The sequence below is a fragment of the Notothenia rossii genome (assembly GCF_949606895.1).
Source record: "Notothenia rossii genome assembly, chromosome: 1".
In the NCBI taxonomy this organism is placed as follows: Eukaryota; Metazoa; Chordata; class Actinopteri; order Perciformes; family Nototheniidae; genus Notothenia; species Notothenia rossii.
Genome location: NC_136912.1, coordinates 4,859,411 through 4,883,964, shown reverse-complemented (window position 1 = coordinate 4,883,964; position 24,554 = coordinate 4,859,411). Strand labels below are relative to the sequence as shown.

At 42.3% G+C, this 24,554-nt stretch overlaps 3 protein-coding genes across 3 annotated transcripts in view; all 3 read right to left on the bottom strand.

Annotated features, from left to right (window-relative positions):
• Positions 1–10,673, bottom strand: part of LOC307045276 (cell adhesion molecule CEACAM5-like) — a gene marked incomplete at its 5' end in the record, with an annotated part of 18,586 nt that extends 7,913 nt beyond the window's left edge. Inside the window, 6 exons of the mRNA XM_079690821.1 lie at positions 1–22; positions 773–1,015; positions 1,210–1,563; positions 1,691–1,900; positions 2,029–2,382; positions 10,667–10,673. The exon at positions 1–22 is cut by the window's left edge and continues 248 nt beyond it. Coding sequence (XP_079546947.1) covers positions 1–22; positions 773–1,015; positions 1,210–1,563; positions 1,691–1,900; positions 2,029–2,382; positions 10,667–10,673 — 1,190 coding nt within the window. The remainder of the gene's footprint in view (positions 23–772; positions 1,016–1,209; positions 1,564–1,690; positions 1,901–2,028; positions 2,383–10,666) is intronic.
• A 688-nt stretch (positions 10,674–11,361) lies between these two features.
• Positions 11,362–24,554, bottom strand: part of LOC307045269 (uncharacterized protein) — a gene marked incomplete at its 5' end in the record, with an annotated part of 78,264 nt that continues 65,071 nt past the window's right edge. Inside the window, 3 exons of the mRNA XM_079690809.1 lie at positions 11,362–11,911; positions 12,152–12,206; positions 12,305–12,392. Coding sequence (XP_079546935.1) covers positions 11,828–11,911; positions 12,152–12,206; positions 12,305–12,392 — 227 coding nt within the window. The 3' untranslated portion in view covers positions 11,362–11,827. The remainder of the gene's footprint in view (positions 11,912–12,151; positions 12,207–12,304; positions 12,393–24,554) is intronic.
• On the bottom strand, positions 12,522–16,915 carry LOC307044830 (B-cell receptor CD22-like; the record flags this gene model as incomplete). The annotated part of the gene is made up of 7 exons (XM_079690226.1): positions 12,522–12,544; positions 12,642–12,827; positions 13,517–13,744; positions 14,689–15,045; positions 15,182–15,379; positions 15,496–15,852; positions 16,846–16,915. The coding sequence occupies 7 exons, from the start codon at positions 16,913–16,915 to the stop codon at positions 12,522–12,524; spliced, it is 1,419 nt and encodes a 472-aa protein (XP_079546352.1).

Here is a 24,554-nt window from a genome sequence, read left to right as displayed (position 1 = left end):
ACAGAGAGGAGCTTTGGAGCATCTGGAAATACATAAATAAAGTATGGGTGTAAATTGCAATCAAGTAAATTCAAAGGATAAATAGTGTGTCCATATCCCAAGTGTTTTGACATTGTAATGTAGATCCTGGATGTGTAACACGTCTCCTGCTGATGACACTGACAGCCACAAAGAGGTGTTTATTCATTTTAAAGCTGAACATCTTCCTCTTGCTAGCAGACTAACTCTAACCTGCATCAAGACTGTGATGTTAATCACTGTGCACTAAGTGTTCTTGGAGATTAGGATACTACACGTCATATTGAGCTGTACTTCTCTCTGTATGATAAACTGGTTCTTTTGATTTATAAAAATAGTTTTTTCACCTCCTGAATGTTTATTTCAAAGTGGGCCCACATCATGATTACATTCTGAGGCAGCAGCCGACTGAGGTTTTTAGTGAGAATCCAGTTTCTTCCTCTTGCTCCTGTAACTTGGAATAACATGAAGAACAATATAAAGCTAACCTTATTTATGATAGATATTTGTGATGTTTCTTGCTGCCTACAGGATTTTCTGTTATTGTTGATATTTTGTATTTTTACCTCTGATATGTTGTAAATGCGGTCTCTACTAAAATCTATTTAATCTGTATGTTGTTTACCTGAGAAGCTTTTTGTTTCTATAAATAATACTGCTGCGTCTGCATTAAGACTCAGAAGACTATTGTAAGGTTTCTATCTGAAATGGTCAATGTATTGAAATGTCAGTGTGTGTGTATGAGTGAACTCACACACTGGAGGAGAAGAGAAGGCTTCATGACCTTCCAGAGCACAAGAGATAGTGTCTGTGAGTCGAATCCAGTCTTTATAGGAAGATATCGATGTTGTCTTGAATTTCTTTCTGTTCTTGAACCAGACGTAGGAAACACCAGCTGGACTGCAGCTGCTGTGACACTTCAGCTCTGCTAAGGTATTAGACTGCCCGTACGTATAATACTGGTTGACTGTTGCTGTGATCACCTGCACCTGCAGAGCTGGATATGAGAAAAATAATTAAATGTCTCAAATGAAACTGATGATAAATGAACTTAACTTTAACACAACATTCTAAAGTAGGTGAACACATACGATAACTCATCCAACAGGAATTACACAAACTCAACCTTCAGTATGTTTCATTGTAATGTGTTGGTTTATAAAGTATACATCAGTGTGTGTTGATCAGTACCTGTGACAGTCAGAGTTGTTCCAGCTAAATCACTCCTCCATTCAAAGCCTGTTGTTTTGAATGTGAAGAGATACTGAGCTGAATCTGAGTCTCTCAGGTTTCTGATCCTCAGAGTGGAGCGTCCTCTCCATGTCTCAAGGATCTGAACACGACCTGCATACTGGGAGTCTCCACTAAGGTCCTCAGGTTGAGAGGGATTCTGTCCCTGATGACTACGCTCAGGTCTGAACCAGAACTTTGATGTAATACAGTCATTACTGCTGTACGTGCAGGAAATGTCCACTGATGATCCTTTAGGGGCGCAGATACTTCCTTTAATGTAAGTCACCGTGTTGCGGTCTCGACCAGTGACACCTGAAACATTTAAACTCATTTTAAAATTTGTTTTTCCAGAGTTGATGAGAAGTCACAAACCCATACAGTTAGCTAAGGCTTCCACTAGATGGTGTTAAGTTAGAATAAGGTAGTGAAGTGAACTCACACACTGAAGGGGAGGGAGAGTCCTCAAATCCTTTCAAGGCACAGGAATAGCTGTCTAGATAATTAAAGTCGACTTGAAGAGAAGATGTTCCTGACAGAGTGCTTCCTCCGTTCTTGTACCAGACGTAATCATTACCAGGTAAATCACAACTGCTCTGACACTTCAGGTTAGCTCTGCTAGGATATGTGTTTTCCACCTGCACCGAGAGATCTGTATTTGTGAAGAAGGAACAGGAAGGTTATTTAAGAATAAACTCTCAACATTCATGTATATAAAAACACATCACAATGATATTACTGTTTTCTTAATGTTGAACATTTGGAACTGATTGGTGTTACCTGTGAGAGACAAAGTGACTCCAGGTGAACCACTATATCTTCCTCCTGCTTGGTTTGTTTCGATCCTGAACCTGTACTCAGCTGAGTCTCTCTCTCTCAGGTTTCTGATTCTCAGAGTGCAGATGTTGTTTTCATACAGATTCTCTACACGACCTCTATACTCTGAGTCTGTGGTCAGATCTACAGGTTCACCATCTTTCTGTTTAAACCAGAATGTTTTCTCTACTCTGTTAACACTTCCATCCCATGTAGATGGGTATGTGAAGCTGCATCTTATCTCCACTGTTGATCCTTTCACTGCACAGATCTCAGTAGGAGAGTAAGTCACTCCCCAGTCATCCTGACCCTGAACCACTGAAACACAGAGCACATCAGAAACTAGAATCAAAGTTTATCTGTAAATTCTTAAACAATACTGTCAACAAACAATTTCAAAATAAACATTTTACAAACTTTACTGGGATAGAGCAGAAAAACATGTGAATTCTTTCTACGAAACTTTTAAACTGGTTCCAATGATACTTTGTTATTTCTTAAGTAAACCAGTGTGACGACCCCTCCACACCACGTGGGGTGCCGTCTGGTTGTGTGTGTGTGTGTTTGTGTTTGTGTTTGCAGGTTCCATTGCCTGACGAGCTGCACCTGTGTGACGAGCTGCATAAGCCTTGATGAGCTACACCTGGCCGGAAGCCTTCAAGTAAGAGCCCAGCCGGATACATCGCTCTCTGTGTCCTCTGGGCACTTTCCCCGTGTCAGCGTCATGGACCTGTTGCTGGTTCCTTTTGTTTCTTTGTCTGTTATGAATAAACGAATATTATATCCTACCCCTCGTCTCGCCTCCCCGCTTTATGTTGCAGCCCAGGAGCCGGGTTGTAACATGGGGCTCGTGGTATGTTGTTGTGAACGGAGCGCACTGTTTGTTGGGAGTAGCTTTGACGAGGGTAAGTGAACGTAGTAAGGTAGCTGGTTGTTTGGAATGCGAGTTAGGTGTGGTGCACTGACTATTTGTTCGCGGCAGTCATTTACCGTTGGTATTGTTAGAGGCGCGGAGGTTGGGTTTTCCTGCTGGTGGTGCAAGTCAGGCCTCTAATTTCCCTGGTAGAGCTGCTCCATTTGACGTTGGTAATCTGTGGGTTGTGCCTCAGTTTAATGAACGAGATCCAGATACTGATAAATACTGATACTGAAAGAGATGTGTTAACAGTAAATATTTAGAATGTGTTGCTCACTAGATTAGCTCAAAGGGTATCTACATTATTGAACGCTGAATGAACTGTAGCTGCATTTAGGACTTTGAACATGGTTTGACAAAATGCTTGTTGGACGGATTGAATCTTTATCCAAAAGGTGAATAGAATTCAAGTCATATTATGTAAATGAATAAATATGTACTGTAAATAATTGTTCATGGGTATTTCTGAATTGTTATGAGTCATAATGAAGTAATGATTTGTCATTGGTTGAATGCCGTTTAGTGTATCACTTAATCAAGTCACAACTATGAATTGAGTCATGGAATTTAAAGAGCAACTTCCAGGTTAAAGACACCTGTGAATAAATGTGTAGGAAAATGATGAATACACTAGATTTTCAAAAAAATATACAGAAATATACACTACAGTGACATCTGGTGTCGTTTTTGTAAGAAATTTTCACATCCGCATAAAAAAGCCTCGGCACGTGACTTCCCGCGTGTGACGTAACACGGGAGAGCGGCCGGTGTAACGTATTAATAAACATGGATCCCAATGCTAGTTTCGACACAGAAGACACAGAAGAAGTTGAACATGAATATTCGAATGCATATGACGGACCAAAACCTTATAATTATGAGCCTGCTAGGCGTCCAAGAGACCAGGAACAGCCAAGGATTAGAAGAAATAACGGCCATCGGAGAGAAATTGAGCTGTGGTGTGAGGAGAACCAGTGGAGAACTGGGCAGCTATCTTGGTGAGTGACCGGCGTTAGCTACAGAATGTTAGCTAACGTCACATCACAACATTGTGAAGTTAGCTATCATATATCAGGCTATAACTAAAGTAGCATTGATAATATAGTAACGTTACTGGCAGGACTGTTGATACTGATCCATAACAGAAACTAATGCGCAAGTATCAGCTGTATCTCGCGTTACCTAATGCAACTCCACACTACGGTGCTGTGTACCGGAGGAGAGACGCGAGATACGGCTGATACTTGACGATCTGGCGGAGAAAGGTTGTGGAGCCTCCGTTGATATAATAATAATAATAATAATAAATGGGATTTATATAGCGCCTTTCTAGACCCAAATACGCTTTACATTATGAGTCAGGTCGACAAACAAAACAAGAACAAAAACAAAACAAAAACAGAAAAGCAGTCAGGAGGATGTTGGTTCAGAGGGGGGAGGGGCGGGTTTAAGGATAAGCAGAGTTGAAGAGGTGGGTTTTGAGACGGGACTGGAACAGGGTGAGGGAATCAGACTCACGGAGGTCTTGGGGGAGGGAGTTCCAGAGCTTCGGGGCTGCCACAGAGAAGGCTCTGTCCCCGAAGCTCCGCAGTTTGGCCTTGGGGATTGAGAGCAAACCGGCTGAGGTGGATCTGAGGGACTGGGGTGGTTGGTAGAGGATGAGGAGGTCAGTGAGGTAGGGGGGGGCCAGATGGTGGAGGGCTTTATAGGTGAGGACCAGGAGTTTGTAGTGAATGTGGTGTGAGACGGGAAGCCAGTGGAGTTCTTTGAGGACCGGGGTGATGTGATGCCATGATTTGGTGTGGGTGAGGAGTCTGGCGGCTGCGTTCTGGACACGCTGGAGTCTGTTGAGGGATGTTGTGCTGATGCAGAAGAGGAGTGAGTTGCAATAGTCAAGGCGGGAGGAGATGAAGGCGTGAATGAGTCGCTCAGCTGCGGGGCGGGTGAGAGAGGGACGGAGTTTGGCGATATTGCGGAGGTGGAAAAATGAGGTTTTTACAACTTGGCGGATGTGGGGGTCGAGGGAGAGGGTGGGGTTGAATATCACGCCAAGGTTGCGTGCCTGGGTGGAGGGGGAAACAGGGGTGCCATCGATGGTGAGTGTCAGGTTGGGGGTTTTGCTGAGGGTGGATTTGGAGCCGATGAGGAGGAGTTCAGTTTTATTGCTGTTGAGTTTGAGGAAGTTGTGTTGCATCCAGGATTTTATTGCAGTCAGATAGGATTCAATGTGTGTGAGAGGGGGGTTGTGGGGGGATTTGGTGCTGAGGTAGATCTGTGTGTCGTCAGCATAGCAGTGAAAGTCCAGGTTGTGATGGCGGAGAATCTGACCAAGGGGGAGGATGTAGATGATGAAGAGGAGGGGGCCGAGTACTGAACCTTGGGGAACACCTTGGGTGACTGAAGCTGTGGTAGAGGAGTGATTGTTGAGGGAGAGGAAGTGGGATCTGTCGGAGAGGTAGGACTGGAGCCACCTGAGTGCAGTACCTTCGATACCGATATCCCTGAGTCGGGTGAGCAGGATGGTGTGGCTCACGGTATCGAAGGCTGCACTCAGGTCAAGGAGGATGAGGATGTTGAGGGAACCGGTGTCAGCAGAGGTGAGGAGGGAATTGAGGATTTGATGAGTGCCGTTTCTGTGCTGTGGTGAGGACGAAAACCAGACTGAAGGGGTTCAAAAAGGTCATTTTTTTGGAGATGGCGGTGGAGTTGTTTGGAGATGATGCGTTCTATTGTTTTAGAGAGAAAGGGGAGGTTGGAGATGGGGCAGTAATTACTGAGGGAGGAGGGATCCAGACCGGGTTTCTTGAGGATGGGAGTGACAGCAGCAGTTTTGAAGGCAGAGGGAACGGTTCCTTGGGACAGGGAGGAGTTGAAAAGGTTGACAATTTAGGGGCAAAGGACGGGGAGGCAGGACTTTAGAAGAGGGGTGGGTAGAGGGTCAAGCGAGCAGGTTGTGGGTTTGGAGGAGCTGATCAGTTGGAGTATTTCAGGGGGGGTAACCAGAGTGAACTGGGAGAGAATGCCGTGGGGAGTAGGGCTCGGGAGGTCCAGGGAGATGGAGGGAGGAATTGTGGCGGTGGATGTTGGGGGAGATGTTTGTGTCAGATGCAGCGGATAGGGAGTGATTAATGGCAGTGATTTTGTCAGAGAAAAACTGGAGGAATGAACTGCATGTGGAAGTGGAGGAAGAGAGGGTGTCAGCACGGGGTTTGAGGAGCTTGTTGACGGTGGAGAAGAGGGTCCTGGGGTTACGGGAGGGGTCGATGAAGATGGTGGAGAGGTAAGCTGATTTTGCGGCATTGAGGGCGTCTCTGTAGGTAGTGAGATGGAGTTTGTAGGATTCATGGTGAACTGTGAGGGATGATTTCATGGTTAGGCGTTCAAGCTGGCGGCCGGTTTGCTTCAGTTTACGGAATGCAGGGGTGAACCAGGGTGAGGAGGTTTTAAAAGTGACATTTTTTCCTTTTGAGGGGGGCCAAGCTATTGAGGGAGGCGAGTAGGGTTGAGTTAAGGGGGTTGAGTTGATCATCGGGTGAGCTGAGGTTCGAGTCCAGGGGGAGAGTAGAGGATAGCAGGTCGGAGAGGTGCTGGGGATCAACAGAGCGTAGATTACGGAAAGTGATGTTCCTGGATGGGGGGGGGGCGGCGGACGGGGGAGGCGGTGGTGAACTGTATGAGTTTGTGGTCAGAGAGGGGGCAGGGGTGGAGGTCGAGTACTGTGAGGTTGGTGGAGCAGACAAGGTCAAGGATGTGTCCTTTATCGTGGGTGGGGAAGGTGACATGATATGCCGTTGTAAATGGCTTGATGGAAAGCAGGTGTGTAGTCGGGGAGAGTGCACAGCTGATTGCAGCAGGTGAGTGGAGGTTGAGCCGGGAGCCAGGAGTGACAGCCACCACGCACACACAAACAATACAGACAGGGGGAAACAAACAAACACAAAGGAGACGGCTGGAGCAGTACAGCCACCACAGCGTTACCTAATGCAACTCCACACTATGTCTTACGGTGCCGTGTACCGGAGGGGAGAGAGAGAGAGCAGAATAAATAATAATAATAATAATAATGATAAAGCTGTGGAGAGTATGTGCTGCAGGGAGGTGGATGCACAACGCACCCAGGAACGAACGCTAGCTCCGGTCCTTTTTACTGTGGACTCGATGTCCTGACAGGCTGGTATTTGTGCAACCTGCACAAACACAATACTGCACCATGATTACAAATGGTGAAATACAATGTAAAACTACCGAAAAATACCAGCTCACTAAAACACAACCGCTCAACTCAACGCAACTCTACTATACCCGCGGTCAGAGAGCGGAGATGTTTCCCCCTTATGTAATATGAGGCGTTTGACGTATGACCTTAAAAAAAAAAGCCGTTTTTAAGAGCAGAGCTCAAAATTGCTCCTTTCCCTCTGAATTCCTGCCCTTATGTCTCGTAAAACATATCAAATCCTTCATTCACTTTTTTAAATTGTAATTTTCAAGCAAGTTTAAGCATAAATGTAGAAAAAATAAAAACCTGCAAGATGCTCTTTAAGGATTTAGAGATAGCCTTGTAAAGTTAATACCAGTAAATATTAGTTAAATATAACAGTCAAACTGCCCTCCTCTATCTCAGCAGAGGGACTCACTGACACAGAGGGGAGCTTTGGAGCATCTGGAGGAGAAGTGTTTAAAGTTATTAACATTAAAGGGTAGATATAATGGTAACTTGCAAATGTCCAGAGACACAAAGCAGGAAAATGATTTTCACAAACACAATGCAACACATTTTTAAAGCTTTGGAGCATCTGGAGGAGATAACATGAACACATATCACATTTAATTCCACAGTGGGACACTTTTTAAATGAACAATAGTTTAATAAAACACAGAGTGGGTGGTTGACTTGATTTCATCCTTTATCAGAAATCTAAACACTTTGAGGGAAAGTGTTAATCTTTATGTCTTGAAAGAAGTTTCCTTCATAATTCTCCTTTATTCTTCTTTCTAGTAGCATCCCTCGTAGCAAGATTATATTTGATCTATTTTAAAATCAAACAGAAAACCTAGAGCCCTGGTTCAGTGTCTTTGGACACTGCCATGTCTGCTGGCGACCTCTGGTGGGTAAATAGATACATGAGTGCAATGATGATATATGTTATACTGTATGTTAATGTTATTATGTTAGTGGAAGACTTTGAGTAAACTCACACACTGAAGGAGTCGCAGTAGAAGAGTAAGTCACTCCCCGGCCATCCTGACCCTGAACCACTGAAACACAGAGCACATCAGAAACTAGAATCACATTCAATCTATACATTGATAAGAAATTGTCTGATCAGTACTTTCAACAAAGAATGTAAAAATAAACATTTTACAAACTTTACTGGGATAGAGCAGAAAAACATGTGAATTCCTTCTTAGGCACTTTGAAACCAATGATACTCTTTGACTTTGTTTCTTAATCAAACCAGGGAGAACAGAAGTCTACACAAAAAGGGTATGTTCAGTTTGACTCAAGATTAGAAAATGCCTTCTTACAAATGAACAGTGAATGATTAGTGATCACATTAATTAGAATAGTGTGAGATTCTCTGCACAGTTCCCTCTCTGTTCGCTCTGTGGTCAGGTTGCTGCTGAGGTATGGCGACATGAGAGAAGTTGAGACAGTAACGACTTGTGAGAAAAATGTCCCTCGAAAACATTAAAGATTAATAAAAAACAACAATAATTATTTTAACCAGGGTCATCTTAGAAATAAAACTAAGCAAAGGGTTTCACAGGGTGAGGAGGGAACACTATCCTCAGTTTACAAATGTTCTGGGCACACAGTTACTTTATGCAAAAGATAAGAGCAAATGACGTTGACCAACACAGGAAATGTATTTTTACGAATATCCATTACAAGTAAAAACTTGGTAACATCTAAGTGTTTCATCAAAGCTACACAAAACATACATTTGGAATATTTCTGGAAAGTTTGCATTTCATCCAACCCTGATCCACTTATTTCTACAAATTACCTGATTTAACAAGTCCCACATTTACCCAGAATCCCCTCTGTTCATGTGATGAATGTAAGTGTAGATGTACAGTACCTGACACAGAGAGAAGGAAGACAACTAATCCACTCGCTGCTGCAGTTAGACTCATAGCTGCTCCTCTCATCTCTGTGAGACTATAAAACATGTCAGATTAAATAATGTTCACAGGAGGTATACAGAATCATTACATTAATAAACTGTTTCTACTCACAGTGAAGGAGGAACCACGTGTTGAAAGATGCCTTTCCTCTGTAGCAATGAGCAGAAGACGGATATCAGGCTGTTAAGAGACTAGATTTACTTCCTCTTTAGACGATTAATATGCATGATGAGCCAAACCCCAGTAACACCCACTACACAACAAAGTTTTGTTGTTTTAAAAAAGTATACACGTTAAAAGAGATTTGTTTCACTGCCGATATAACACTGACACCAGAAAAGAGCATTTAAAGGTGACCTATCATGCAAAATGCACTTTTGTACGTCTTTTATACATGAACATGTGTCCCCGGTGTTCCAGGGAACTCACCAAGAGTCAGAAAACACAACCCTCTCTATTTTCCTCCATACCCAAATCTCTTAAAAAGGGGCTGCAACGGATCTGATACAGACTGATCTAGATGTGAACACTTCTATGACGTCACAGAAGTGGCGCTACGGCTATTGGGCCAACTCCACCAATCAGGAAGAGACAGCAACGGACATTGCCGTTGGAAAGTGCTGGAGACGCTGTAGTACATATTTCAGGCCACCAGATGGTGCTGTTCTCACAGAATCAGCCCATGATGCAAAGACAGTGTTAAATTGAGCGAAATGAGGAATGCCTAAAATGCATGATCTGTTTGGTATTTTGAAAAATAAAAAGTATAAATATGCCTTATATAGGTATGGTCCTACACTATTATTCAAATATAGCATGATAAGTCCACTTTAAATTAAGAACAGAATAAAAGTTCATCTCTCTGAGCACTGAGGAAGTCACACAGTCTGCAGGTGTAGTGAAGGAACAGGAAGGCATTGACCTGTGAAATCACGAGGCAGTTTAACTGAACAGGATGAAGAGAAATGTATTAATTATAAGAGAGAATGGAAAATGACATATCTTTATTCTTGGTATTTCTTATCTCTGTGGTCAGGTTGCATTTGCTTGCATAGAAATGCAGAACTTGGAGACGTGGGAAACGTACATGCCTCTCATGAACCACTCTCACATTGACTGGAAGGACAGACAATGTTTGAGATGATGTTAATTAATACACAATAGTTTAAATTACTTTGGCTTGTTTAGGTGGATCAGTTAGAAAAGCAGTGTGCAGAGGTGTCTTAAGTTTGACAGAAACTTTCAAATTAAAATAAAACTGAACTCACAGCAAGCAGCTAAATGAATCACTTACTATCTGCATGTTTAGATACCACTGGAGGTAAGAGAGGAAACACATGTGTTTGTAGTTTAGGTTTCCTGACCCGTTAAAGCAGACAGTGGAGGGAGCTCTCTGAGTGATGAAGCCTGAATGTGTCACACTTAAGATCCCCCACTAGAGGACAGTGAAACATCAGAAACTGAATCAGGACCCTGAGACCACATCTTTCTAACATCAGACACTGATAGATATTTTAAAATGGTATGAGTAAAGCTATCTAAATGTTAGCAGTTTACCTGACATTAACCCCAAATAACATGAGTCATCATAGACAGCATATTAGACAACAAGTTCACACTGGTGACCAACACCATTGACATATTGCATCAGCATCAAACTCTTTTGAAGAATCAGAATCAGGTTTATTGCCATGTAGGTTTACACGTACGAGGAATTTGACTTGGTGTCATGGTGCATACAAAAAAATAACATGAACACATATTATAAATAATTAAGAACATAGTAAAATATTGCAGTATTTAAATAGAAATAGAATGGAATAAAAAGGAATAAAAAGGAATAAAATTCCAAAGTAATACAAAAAAATAAAATAAAGACATACTGTATATGGGAGATCTACAAAAACAGCACTTATTTGATTTTTTTTATTGCTAGCTTATAATTAAACATTATATAACGCAAATTGATGAAGAGTTAAACAGAAAATCTGAAATCTAGAGATTTTTAAACTTGATCTTTTCCAAACACTCGTCCGATGGTCCTTCACTTGTTGAAGAGCTGGCTGTTGATTCATTCTGATTTGAATCTTACACAGTAACATCTAACAAGGTCTTCTTCTAGTGAGCTTATGTTTCATTTTGTGAAAATCTAAACTGAACATGGAGTGAAATGTGATGTGTTTAGGCTCTCTGTTTTAAATAAACTTAATTGTCTCTGTCAGCCAGGACAGTTATTAGCCAAGACACTGATGAGGATTTTTAAAAGTTATTTATTATGTGGAAATTTAAAAAAACAATTTGACGAGACTTTTGTAATATCAACAACTCTGCATATAACAAATAAGCATGTACACATAGTTGAAGCAGTAATATAGAGCACCTGACCATCGGCTGGTCTTAACGATAAATCATGTTTGACACCTCGACATGATTCACTTCAAGCTGCCAGCAGCTCATTCTCTAAACCTACAAGCTGCTGCTGCTGAAAACTGACTATACAAGCTTTAAGAGTTGAAGGTGAATATATCCACTTTGCACACATCCTGCACAGCCTCGCTCTCCACAGGGACATTTCAACGTCCTTCTTCTTTGTTTCCATCAGGTGAGCATCTGAAGAACATCACAGAGACTTTGTGTAAAGTTACAGCTGGAACTGTGACTCTAAATGTGGAGTGGGCCTGTTTGATCTGATGCAGGAGGCTCTAACCTGAGTGGACTTCACACCATGTCTCCCTGCTCCTCTGTGTCTTCTGTCTGTGCTGCAGTGTGTGAGTCGTTCTCATACTCAGGATCAGAGTCCAACTGATGAAGAGAGAGAAGACACAATTAGACCCTCGTTCATGAAACCTGCATATACTTTAAGATTTTATAAAACATTTTTCATATTTTAAAGTTGATGCCAATTATTTCTTGGCTAAATTCTTTACTGGTTTCAAATCAGGAAATTGTCTTTAATCACAAGTTCTCTTCGCATTGCATTCATGAGCCACAGTATAGCTTTGAGGAAGGGGACATGTTGTCAATAGGTCCGCTCTCTCTCACCTCTATCTCTTCAGGTACAGGTGCTTCAGTGGTGGAGCGCAGAGCTTTCTTCTTCCTGGATTAAGGACAACAACAAATACAGATTCTATTTCATAACAGTAAACTAAAACACGTAAGAAGGATGTTTAAACTGATGAATTTATATTGCTGTACCTCATCCACAGAATCAGGAGAAACACAGGAATCAGAATCAAGACCCCCAGAGTCGTCCTGATGATATTCACCATCATTCTTGAACTCCCTAGAAACATGAACACATGTGTGATACTTCTAACTATAGATTGATGAATCACATAGTCAGTGTGATCCACCTCTGACACCATGGAGGTTCCTCCCTGAACACTGACATTTTGAATATGCTTGGGTTGCTTCATATTACAAAGTGAATCAGGTCTGGTGAATGGAGAGAACTTACCTGTTCCAACATTCAGATGAAAGGTGGAGTTACTACGTCCTAACTTGTTCTGGGCTCCACAGGAATAACTCCCACTGTGTTCAGCTCTGAAGCCAGTGATGATGAAGATCTGTCCTGAAGCTTTTGGAGAGTCTTCATCCTCCTTGTACCAGGTGTAGTTAGCTGCTGGGTTAGCATCACTGCTACAGGTCAGAGTCACTGAGCTGCCCTCCTCTATCTCAGCAGAGGGTCTCACTGACACAGAGGGGAGCTTTGGAGAGTCTGGAAAAAGGATATGGAAATGGAACTATTTCAAATATTAAAACATGTTATCACACATGATTGACTTTCATTTTTTCGTTATTATTAATATATTGTGATATAGATCCTTGTGTTGGATTCCTGTAAACTGGCAGCCAATAACAAATCTTTATTTATCTTTTCTACATCAATGACCCCACACATTCTTCTCCTTTTATTACAAGGCTTAGTTGAAAACTCGATTCTGATTGGTGAATTTGGACATTTCAGAGGCTGCTAATACTCGCTAACAGAACGCTGCTAGGGATAACATGACTGCTGTTAAGGAGGATCAAGGGACTATGTGCAGTCATATCAATCCGCAGAAAGAAGTCCGGTCGATTTAACGTCAGCCGTGGACAGCAAACATTTAGTACTTTTTGAATCTTCATATTTATATTGGTTGAGAGCACTGGGCAGTTTTGAAGACACTGTGAACAGTGACTTGGACATATTTTGTAAACACTTGTAACACTTAACATGTTTGGCTTATTGCAATCTAATGTTCTTGTAGGACACTTGTTTGTATCTTTATGGTTATCTGCACTTATTGTTAGTCGCTTGTATGAAATTAAATGTATGTAATGAACTTCAGAAAACCTCTGTGACTCCAGTATATCTGCATTTGTCAGTGTATTGTAATGTCAGTGTGTATTTATGAGTAAACTCACACACTGCAGGAGAGGGGAAGTCTTCATGTCCTTCCAAAGCACAAGAGATGTTGTCTCTGTGATGAAACCAGCCTTCATAAGAAGATTTCACCGTTGCTTTGATTTTCTTTCCGTTGTTGAACCAGACGTAGTTCAGAGAACCAGCTGGACTGCAGCTGCTGTGACACTTCAGCTCAGCCTCAGTAGAATAGTTGTAGACCTTTGCTCTGATCACCTGCACCTGGAGAGCTGGACGTTAGAACAAGAAACAATAGTAAAGCAAAAGGTCTTTTTGTATAGATGTGCATACACATTCACACCACTGTGTATTGCTATTTGGAAATAAAGAGCCACATTAACTCTTCATCCAATAGTCATTACACAAACATCTACTTTTCCAGTATTTGTAGGTGTTCTGTGTATTTGATTGATTGTATTGAAGTTCTAACAAAGAAATTGAAACGTTGTTTTTCAACTTCTTCCCGTAAAAGATTGGTCTCTGGATTATTCCTGTCCCAGCTGGACTACGGTGATGCAATCTATTTGCCTTTCCCACTGGTTTGGCCAAACTTGACCCACTCTACCATGCTGCACTGCGATATATATCAAATGCACCCTATAGGACTCATCCTTGCACACTGTATAGCCTAACTGGATATTCCTCACTTATATGCGTAGGATTCAGCATTGGTTTGTATAAAGCCATCTTAGGTAAGCTTCCACTGCACATATGAGCCAGATTTGCTCCAGTTTGTGACTCTTACAACCTCAGATCAGGTGCCTGGATACGGGTCCAGGTTCCTGCTGTGCGGACTGAGGCTGGGAAAAGGAGTATTTTTTTATTTTGGTCCTTGTTCTTGGAATGACCTTCAATCACGCCTCAAACTGAGGGCACTTGTCCCTATAGCAAGTTTTAAATTGAAGTTGTCTGAGGTCCTTACCACCAGCTGCTCTTGCAGTAATAAGTAGTTCACCTTTCTTAATGTCCTAATGTGCTCAATGTAGGGACTGCTTTTCTTCTTTTGTTTACTTAGTTGTGTTCTCTGTATTTTATATGTCTGTGTTATGTGTAAGAACGTGTGACGTTGCTGCCTTCTTGGAGCATTGTAAATGACATTGTATCTTAATGCTTTTATCTGGTTAAATAAATAAAAATCTAAATAAAATGTACATCAGTGTGTGTTGATCAGTACCTGTGATAGTCAGAGTGGTTCCAGGTAAATCACTCCTCCATTCAAAGCTTGGTGTTTTGAATGTGAAGAGATACTGAGCTGAATCTGAGTCTCTCAGGTCAGAGATCCTCAGAGTGGAGCGTCCTCTCTCTGTCTCAAGGATCTGAACACGACCTGCATACTGGGAGTCTTCACTAAGGTCCTCAGGTTGAGAGGGATTCTGTCCCTGATGACTACGCTCAGGACTGAACCAGAACTTAGATTTAACATCGTCTTCAAAGCTGCTGTACGTGCAAGAAATGTTCACTGAGGATCCTTCGGGGGCACAGATGCTTCTCTCAGTGTAAGCCACTCTGTTGCAGGTTTGACCTCTGAAACCTGAACAAATAAAAACATATTTTTATTTCTATTCTTCAGCAATAATTTGAACAGGAGTAAAAAATGACCAATAGAGTTCAATATAAAATGTCACTTGATGTTTATGTGTTGATAGAAGTGTTTGGAGTAAACTCACACACTGCAGGAGAGGGACAGTCCTCATGTCCCTTCAAAGCACAGGAATAACTGTCTGCATTGTTCGGGTCGTTTGTATATTGAGATGTTTCTCCCTGGATTCTTTGTCCGTTCTTGTACCAGATGTAGGAAAGATAAGAAGATCGATAACAACTGTTCTGACAAGACAGCCAGTATGTACCTGATGTGACCTGGAGATCTGGATTTATGAAGGAACAGGAATGTTATTTAAGACAAAAACTGTCAAAACACATGCATATTATTATTATATCAAAGACATTAATAAATAATGAACATATAATTGAAAAGTGTTACCTCTGACGGACAAAGTGACTCCAGGTGAACCACCATATTTTCCATCTGGATGGTTTGTTTTGAACCTGAACCTGTACTCAGCTGAGTCTCTCTCTCTCAGGTTTCTGATTCTCAGAGTGCAGATGCTGTTTTCACAGAGATCCTCTACACGACCTGCATACTCTGAGTCTGTGGTCAGATCTACAGGTTCACCATCTTTCCATTTAGTGAACCAGAATGTTTTCTCTACTCTGTTAACTCTTCCATTTGATGTAGATGGGTATGTGTAGCTGCAGTTTATCTCCACTGTTGATCCTTTCACTGCACAGATCTTAGTAGTAGAGTAAGTCACTCCCCAGCCATCCTGACCCTGAACCACTGAAACACAGAGCACATCAGAAACTAGAATCAAAGTTAATCTATAAATTGTTGAGAAATTGCCTGATCAGTACTTTCAACAAAGAATGTAAAAATAAACATTTTACAAACTTTACTGGGAGCAGAAAAACACATGTGAATTCCTTCTTAGGCACTTTGAAACCAATGATACTCTTTGACTTTGTTTCTTAATCAAACCAGGTAGAACAGAAGTCTACGTAAAAAGGGTATGTTCAGTTTGACACAAAATTGGAAAAAGCCTTCATATAAATGAACAGTGAATGATTAGCGATCACATTAATTAGAATAGTGTGAGATTCTCTGAACAGTTTCCTCTCTGTTCGCTCTGTGGTCAGGTTGCTGCAGAGGTAAGTGTGAACAATAACAATAAATGCAGAACACGAAGGTGTGAGCAGCTTCTGTCTGATATACAGATAAGAAAAAGAAGAAGACTGCTTTTAACTCTGAGAGGTCAGAGAGTAAAGAAGGAACTAGAAGGCTTTGGTGCAGAGGTATGGCGACATAAGAGAAGTTGTGCCAGTATGAAATGACGAGTGAGAAAATATCCCTCTAAAACACTAACATTTTTATGAAAATGAAAAACAGTTTTTTAAACAGGCTCATCTTAAAAACACAACATAGCAAAGTGTTATAACATGGAGAGGAGGGAACAGTTATGAATGAACAATATGTTCAGTTTGAAGCGTGTGAGAGTAATAAGCACACACTTACTTTTGTGAGCAAATGACGTTGACCAATACAGGAAAGATATTTTTACAAATATCCTTTACATGTAAAAAACTACTAAAACTTGGTAACATCTAAGTGTTTCAACAAAGCTAAACAAAAAACATATTTTGAATATTTCTGGAAAGTTTGCATTTCATCCAACCCCGATCCACTTATTCCCAAATGTGACCTGGTTTTACGAGTCCCACATTTCCCAGAATCCCCTCTGTTCATGTGATGAATGTAAGTGTAGATGTACAGTACCTGACACAGAGAGCAGGAAGACAACTAATCCACTCGCTGCTGCAGTTAGACTCATAGCTGCTCCTCTCATCTCTGTGAGACTATAAAACATGTCAGATTAAATAATGTTCACAGGAGGTATACAGAATCATTACATCAATAAACTGTTTCTACTCACAGTGAAGGAGGAACCATGTGTTCAAAGATGCCTTTCCTCTGTAGCAATGAGCAGAAGACGGATATCAGGCTGTTAAGAGACTAGATTTACTTCCTCTTTAGATTATTAATATGCTTGATGAGCCAAACCCCAGTAACACCCACTGCACAGTAAAGTTTGGTTGTTTAACAAACAATACACTTTTCTTAAACTCAATAAACTCTGGTTAAAGACCCGTTTAGCTACCTTTACTGACTCCTGAAAGAAGCATTAGAAAGGATTTAAAATGATAAGGGTGAAACAGTTGATCTCTCTGAGCACTGAGGACGTCACACAGTCTGCAGGTGTAGTGAAGGAACAGGAATGCATTAACCTGTGAACCCACGAGGCAGTTTGACTGAACAGGATGAAGAGAACCAAATTAATTATTAGAGAGAATGGAAAATGCCATTTCTTTTCTCTTGGTTTGTTTCTTCTCTGTTCTCTCTGCGGTCAGGTTGCTTCTGTTTCAGAGAAATGCAGAACTCTGAGACGTGAGAAACTCCCATGCCTGTTAGTGTGAACCCAACAGGAACACACACATCACACACATTATCAAGTGGACTGGTAAGATTTGGACACACAGTGTTTAATGATACGAAAAACACATTTTCAATGACTTTGGATGTTTAGATAGATCAGTTGAGTTAACTGTAAACATATGTCCAATGTTTACATTTATTAAAACACTTTAACATTTGAAAAACGACCTCACAACATGCAGCAAACTTTATTATGAGTTATTTGCATGTTCAGGAGGTAAGAGAGGACATCAGTACTTTAGTAGTTTGGGTGAACTGACCCTTTAAAGCAGACAGTGGAGCGAGCTCTCTGAGTGATGAAGCCTGAATGTGTCTCACTTAAGATCCCCCAGTAGAGGACAGTGAAACATCAGAAACTGAATCAGGACCCGGAAACAATGTACTGTTTAATATTCCACACTGATTGTTTTGGCACATTTAAATGTACTTTTTCGTCGTTATCTCAAAGTAGCAGGATAAACAGTTCAGCCCTATCAACACGGGGCAACTTTTCTAAAGAGGGGTTAGTGTCGCTCTTGCTCCCTCTTGCTCTTTGGCACGAAGGCCACTTCCGGGTTCCGTTTAGTGCATTCTCCGCTGGCACCGGTGAGTTTTCGGTGGCTGCCGTTTGTTGTATGCTTCGCACTACTAAATGTGTATTGCTGGTTGGAGACCCTTGCAGGGATCCTGCAGCCCATGTCTGCTGCCGCTGCTGAACGAAGATCTCCTGATGAGTGTCTTAACTTAATCTGATCAGTAGGTACGCTTTTTGCTTGTCTCATCCTTCCTGAATAATATGAATATAGTATTATTATCGTAACATCACCTGCGCTGGAAGCCTAATACAGAAAGACGGCTGTTTTGCCTCAACGTCTGTGCTTCACCGCTACACTGCTGCCTGGCGGGTGTTGCTCTTGGCCTGCATCGTCTGTATTGCCTCTTTGTGTCAGTGTGCATTACACTACATGACCACATTTTAAACATTGTTATAGTGTACTGTTCGATTCATTTCTGTTTAGGATTAGTTACTGCATTGACCCTGTTGATTTAAGCTTGTTTTGTTTATTTAATTCAATATTAAGTAGATTGTTGGGTTAATTTCCGTTTATTTTGTTTAGTTGTTTTCGACCCTGTTCTAAACTTGTTTGGTTTATTTCAGTCGATAGTAGTTATATCTCTTAGTATTATTGATTTCTTATTGTCTTTATACTGATCTTATGTGTTGGTTTGTGTATTAATTTGTTTTGACTGTTTCCCCCAGTAATGTGTTTTGTTGGCCCCTCTTTAGTTGCTGAGAGGTGTGTGTGTGTGTGTGTGTGTGTGTGTGTGTGTGTGTGTGTGTGTGTGTGTGTGTGTGTGTGTGTGTGTGTGTGTGTGTGTGTGTGTGTGTGTGTGTGTGTGTGTGTGTGTGTGTGTGTGTGTGTGTGTGTGTGTGTGTGTGTGTGTGTGTGTGTGTGTGTGTGTGTGTGTGTGTGTGTGTGTGTGTGTGTGTGTGTGTGTGGAGATCACGGGTGCCCTAATTTACTTTGTTGGGATCCCTCTCACCCCTTGTCACCTCCATCCGCTGGTAAGCCTCAGCATCCCTTAATTAAGACCCCCCCCCCCTTTATTTCCAGTGTGTATGATGATCTTACTGCGTTTTTTAATGATATTTAATACTTGAAATTAAACATTTAATTAATTGGAACCACCTCTCCTGCCCCTCAGTATTAGAAACCTGAGTGCCTTATTGGTACTTTGAATAATTATTTCCTTGGGTGCAGTTCCCAAGGTGGCGTTGTCTGGCTTTTTGTTAAATGTAGATCTTAAATAGGATTTCAAACAAACACTCCCACGTGCCGCTACGTTAACATTTCATTGCCTGGACAGTTTCATAATGTGTACAGAAAGTCACATCTCAACATTTGTTCATTGAGGTTTAGCTTGGGTTTTACATTTTATAATATTAATTCAAGCCAAACTCAAACCAAACTACAAGAAGCAGCACAAGCTGAAGGTTAGCTATCAGTGTTTCTGTCTGTGAAGAGCAGAGGCCTGTATACCACCAAGCCGGATTTTCGTTTAGCGAGCTAACTTCAGGAAAAACTCTGGGTTTCCGGTCGTACAACGCTGGTTCACTTCTTAGTGGGCTAGATCTCCATGGTAACTTATGATGAACGCACCTAACTAGATAGGACACGGCTGGCTTGAGCGATAACCCACGTCGTAGCACCGTTTAGCGATAGCGGTATGTTCTGGATTAGGCCAACCGGCTAACTCAAACATATCCAGGTTAGGTTGAACCGGCTTCGTCGTACAGGCCTCAGGACTGTGGCTGTGTTGTGGTCACACACTTCCCTCACTCAAACACTTCACTCACTCACACACTTCACTCACACACTTCACTCACACACTTCACTCACACACTTCACTCACACACTTCACTCACTCAAACACTTCACTTACTCACACACTTCACTCACACACTTTACTCACACTTCACTCACTCAGTGTGACAGTCTCCCTTCACTGTGTTCTTTATACCTTCTGCTGTATCCTCACAAACTCTGCACGTTCATCACTGCAGCTTGTTTTGTTTAATATTGTTTCCAGTGTTTTCATTTCAAGCGAACACGATTAGTGACACTCATGCTATCATTAGCATTAGTGTGGACAAGAGTTATGGCAATTTCAACCTTTATTGATTAACTCAAACCAGACCAGAACAGAAGGAGAGAAAGGTAAACACATGAAGTACAGAGCAAAAGACTAGGGTCAGAATAACAGGTTTAACAACAAAGCAAAAGAGACAAATGCAACAAGTTGTGATGGTTATGAACTTAAAGAGTAACAAAGAAATTAACTATTTCAATTGGTGATAATGGAACTTTTATATTTACATAAAAAGATGTCAGAATAAGAATGTGTGAACATTAAGGCCGTACACACACCAAAGATAAATGTACTGTACAGGCTCTTGGTAATGGTTTTCCATCAGTGAAATACGGCTCTTTACTGACACCTAGTGGCAGCAGAATGAAACTGCAACTACATCAGCAAAAGCATGTTCCTCTCCAATATCCCAACGTGCTTTCAAAAACATTTATTTTGGAATGGATAAAAAATAACATAAACAAGTAGTTGTTGATATTTCAGTCTAGACAAGAAGAAGAACATTGTAAACAAATAGTATTTGAATAAAGTTCATAAATGTACAAAACAATGGAAATGGTTTGTTATCAGTAAATTATAACTCTTTAGTAATATCCACATTTTCTTACAATTCAGTACATTAAGCTGTGAAATACTTAACAAAATATTTACATTTGAGCCCTTCAGATGAATAAAAACTAGGCTGAAAACTCATCGCCTCATTCTTGGAGAGGTTCGCCCTGAGACATGTATTTTAAAAATCCATATCACCCTGTGTAGATAGAAATGTGATTGTAAAAAACAGAAGTATCATCCTTCAAAGTCAACGCCTGCTGTGTTCATCTGGATTTGTTGACCGTGCTGTACAATGCAGCTGGATCCTCCCCAGAGTCCTGACCTTTGGTCCTGAGAGATCAATGATGTATTTCTTAGTGGTAATAATAATAATATAAATGATGAGCCAAACACCAGTAACACCCACTACGCAATACCCCTCTCAAGACCCCGGCCAAGACTGTCATGCGGTCTGCAGAAGCCTCCGGTAGTGAGACCCCTGTATGCCAGAAGACCCGTGCGTCTGTCTACAATAAGCTGAAAGCTAATCTGGCTATGGACTGGCCCTCTCCCCCAAATCACTGGTCCACTGGGAAGGGACGGGGGAATACCATGCGTGAAATCACATTGCCTAAAAGCATGGAGACGTACATTCAGACATACAGAGGTCATTGTGAGGGTGTCGCACCGACAGTAAAACGGAAAGAGAATTGTCTGTCCAAGGTCAGCCGGATAAAAAACGTCCTTGTATTCATGGCCCATGGTGTTGACCGGCTGTCAGACTGGCTGTTTCTAAAAAAACACGAAGAGGGTCCGTGGCTGGAGCGAGTATATTTCAAAGTCGGGCCGGGGAGTCACAACATCGCTGTTGTTCCTGAAGAATGTGAACCATTTCCTGAGGTACTTGTCTGAGTCAAAGCTCCGGGGTGCAGGCTCACCCAGTCTGATATGACCCACATCATCAGAGAGGTGACAGCCAACATGAAGGACTTGAAAAAGTCCATCACTGTCCACCAGTTTAAGGTGAAGAGCAACAAGCTGGATCGTCTGCCGAGCCAGGCGGAGCTTCTCGCTCCATTGGAGCCTCCTGTATGGCCACCGTCCGGGTGTGTGCGCAAACATGACCAACACGGAGGTCTTTGAGGCGGACAGAAGGGGCACTGCTGAGGGCTACATCATCCACGTGCAGGATCACAAGACTGCCAAGACATTTGGCGAAGCACAGCTGGTGGTTACAGTAAAAGGAGTTTAGCTGGGTCATGCGGTGGATGGGGATAAAAGAGGGCTTGTCGGTTCCTCAGAATGAATTCTTCCTTTTCACAACGGGGAAGCACGCCTCCAAGAACCTGAACGCTCACTTGAAGAGGGCTTGGGCTGATGCTGGGCTAGAAACAGCCTCCACCTTCACAATCCTGCGCACTGCCCTGGCTGACAATATCAAGCATCACCAAGATCCAGAAAGCAGGTCGATTCTCGCCAGGTTTATGTGTCACGACGTAAGCTCTGCAGACCGGTTCTACGCGAATACGCCTGGAATAAAGGAGGGATTGAAGATCCGCTCCATGTTCAGGGCGGCAGCAGCTGCAGCAGCATCATCAGAAGGAGGTCTACCGCCGTCAGATAACTCCGAAGAGGGCTCAGGGGCGGAGAGCAGCGATACGTCTTCTTCAGGGCCGGTTGATACTCCTGATGAGGGGACAGGGGCCGTGGACTCAACCTTTTTTCCCCGGTGCACCGTACAAGACGGCTAATATGGCCCCCAGGCCCCCGCTAATCATGTTTTTATTATGTTTATTATGTATATTGTGTATACTGTTTTTGTAAAAATCGTGTGATAATTAAATAAATAATAAAACATTAGTATAACCTTGAAGGTTCCCAGGGGAAGATACAGTGCCAGGTATCAGACTATTTAAACAATGTTTACCCGTGATTCAGACACCTTCCCTGGCTTGTAAAATGCGGTGATGCGCCCTGGAGGTATCAAGCTATTTTAAACAACTTTTCTCCGCCTTCCAAACACTTATTCCTGGGTTATAGCCTGTCATTTTGCACAATATCATTTAACATTGAACCTCTCCTGGAAATGCACATATTCTGTGCATTTCCAGGAGAGTTTCAATGTTAAATGATATCGTGCAAAATGACAGGCTAAAACTCTCTTCCAGACGTTTAAAAACACTTTTCCCGACCATTTAAACATTATTTCTGGCTTGTAAAGTGCAGTGATGAGCCCTGGTAGTATCAGACTATTTAAAGGGTTACCAGGAGCATGAGAATATCCTCCACAGAAGGGGTGGTGGTGCCGTGAATAAGGCCGAATATGGATGCCGATGGGCGGACGGTAAAGCACCGCAAAACACACCCCCCCCTTTAAGATTACCAGGGGCACGAGGTTATGGAGGCTGCGAACATCTGGGTTTAGTCTGTGGGGGGAGTGCTTAAGTCCAGGGGCCTGGGGACTCACGGTGTGCAAGGTTATGGAGGTGCCCATGGCAGGGACACACGCTGGAGGTCATTAGTACGTCATTTGGGGGTCTTGGAGGGGCCACAGAGAGGAGATTTCCCCGGTCTCTGTCCTGGAAGTGTGAAATAAACAGAGTCCCCATGGCAGGGACACACGCTGGAGGTCTCTCTCCCCAGAGTGGACGTCCATTGCCTCTAAATAGGGCTAAAATGAGGTCTGTCACTTTGGGTAACCGCACCACTGTCGGACGTCTCCCGAGAGTGGACATCCATTGCCCCTAAATAGGGGTCTTGTTCTCAAGTGAGGGAACAATGGAAGAATCGGAGCAGCGGGAGCGGTACTGCAGTCTCTTTACCGCACCGTTGTGACGAAAAGGGAGCTGAGCCAGAAGGCAAAGCTCTCTGTCTACAGGGCCATGTTCGTTCCTACCCTCACCTATGGTCATGAAGGATGGGTCATGACCGAAAGAATGAGATCGCGGATACAAGCGGCCGAGATGGGTTTTCTCCGCAGGGTGGCTGGCGTCTCCCTTAGTGATAAGGTGAGAAGTTCAGTCATCCAGGAGGGACTCGGAGTTGAACCGCTCCTCCTTCGCGTCGAAAGGAGCCAGTTGAGGTGGTTCGGGCACCTAGTTAGGATGCCACCTGGGCGCCTCCCTGGTGAGGTGTTCCAGGCACGTCCAGCTGGGAAGAGACCAAGGGGTAGACCTAGGACCAGGTGGAGGGATTATATCTCTTCGCTGGCCTAGGAGCGCCTTGGGATCCCCCAGTCAGAACTGGTTGATGTGGCCAGGGGAAAGAAAGTTTTGGGCTCTTTGCTGGAACTGATACCTCCGAGACCCGACCACGGATAAGCGGGAGAAGATGGATGGATGGATGGATTATGCTTTGATTATCATAATCCTTCATTCTGACATTATTCTGGCTACCCATGAGCAGTGTTGGGCAAGTTACTTTAAAAAAATTAACTAGTTATAGTTATTGCTCTCAAAAAAGTAACTAGTTACTTTATTAGTTACTCAATTATAAAAGTAACTAGTAACAAGTTACTTTACTTTACTTTAAAAATAATAACAATAAAAATAGAAGTGTTTGTGTTGTTCTGTGGCACAGTAAGAGAAAAGACAACTCCCCATCATTGTAGCAATTATCATTATGAAATGTAGTGGAACAATAAAACACAAAACATATGTTTAGACATTTTGACAGGCATCTTTATTGTAGCCTCAACAATCAAGTGGACAATGCTTTCTGTCCTGCACACAGTTTACATTTGACCGTAATATTTTTTGCGTCCTTTATCCCCACAAATTGAAAATAGTGGTTATATCTCCAAGTTGCAAATGCGCTGCTGCTCTCGC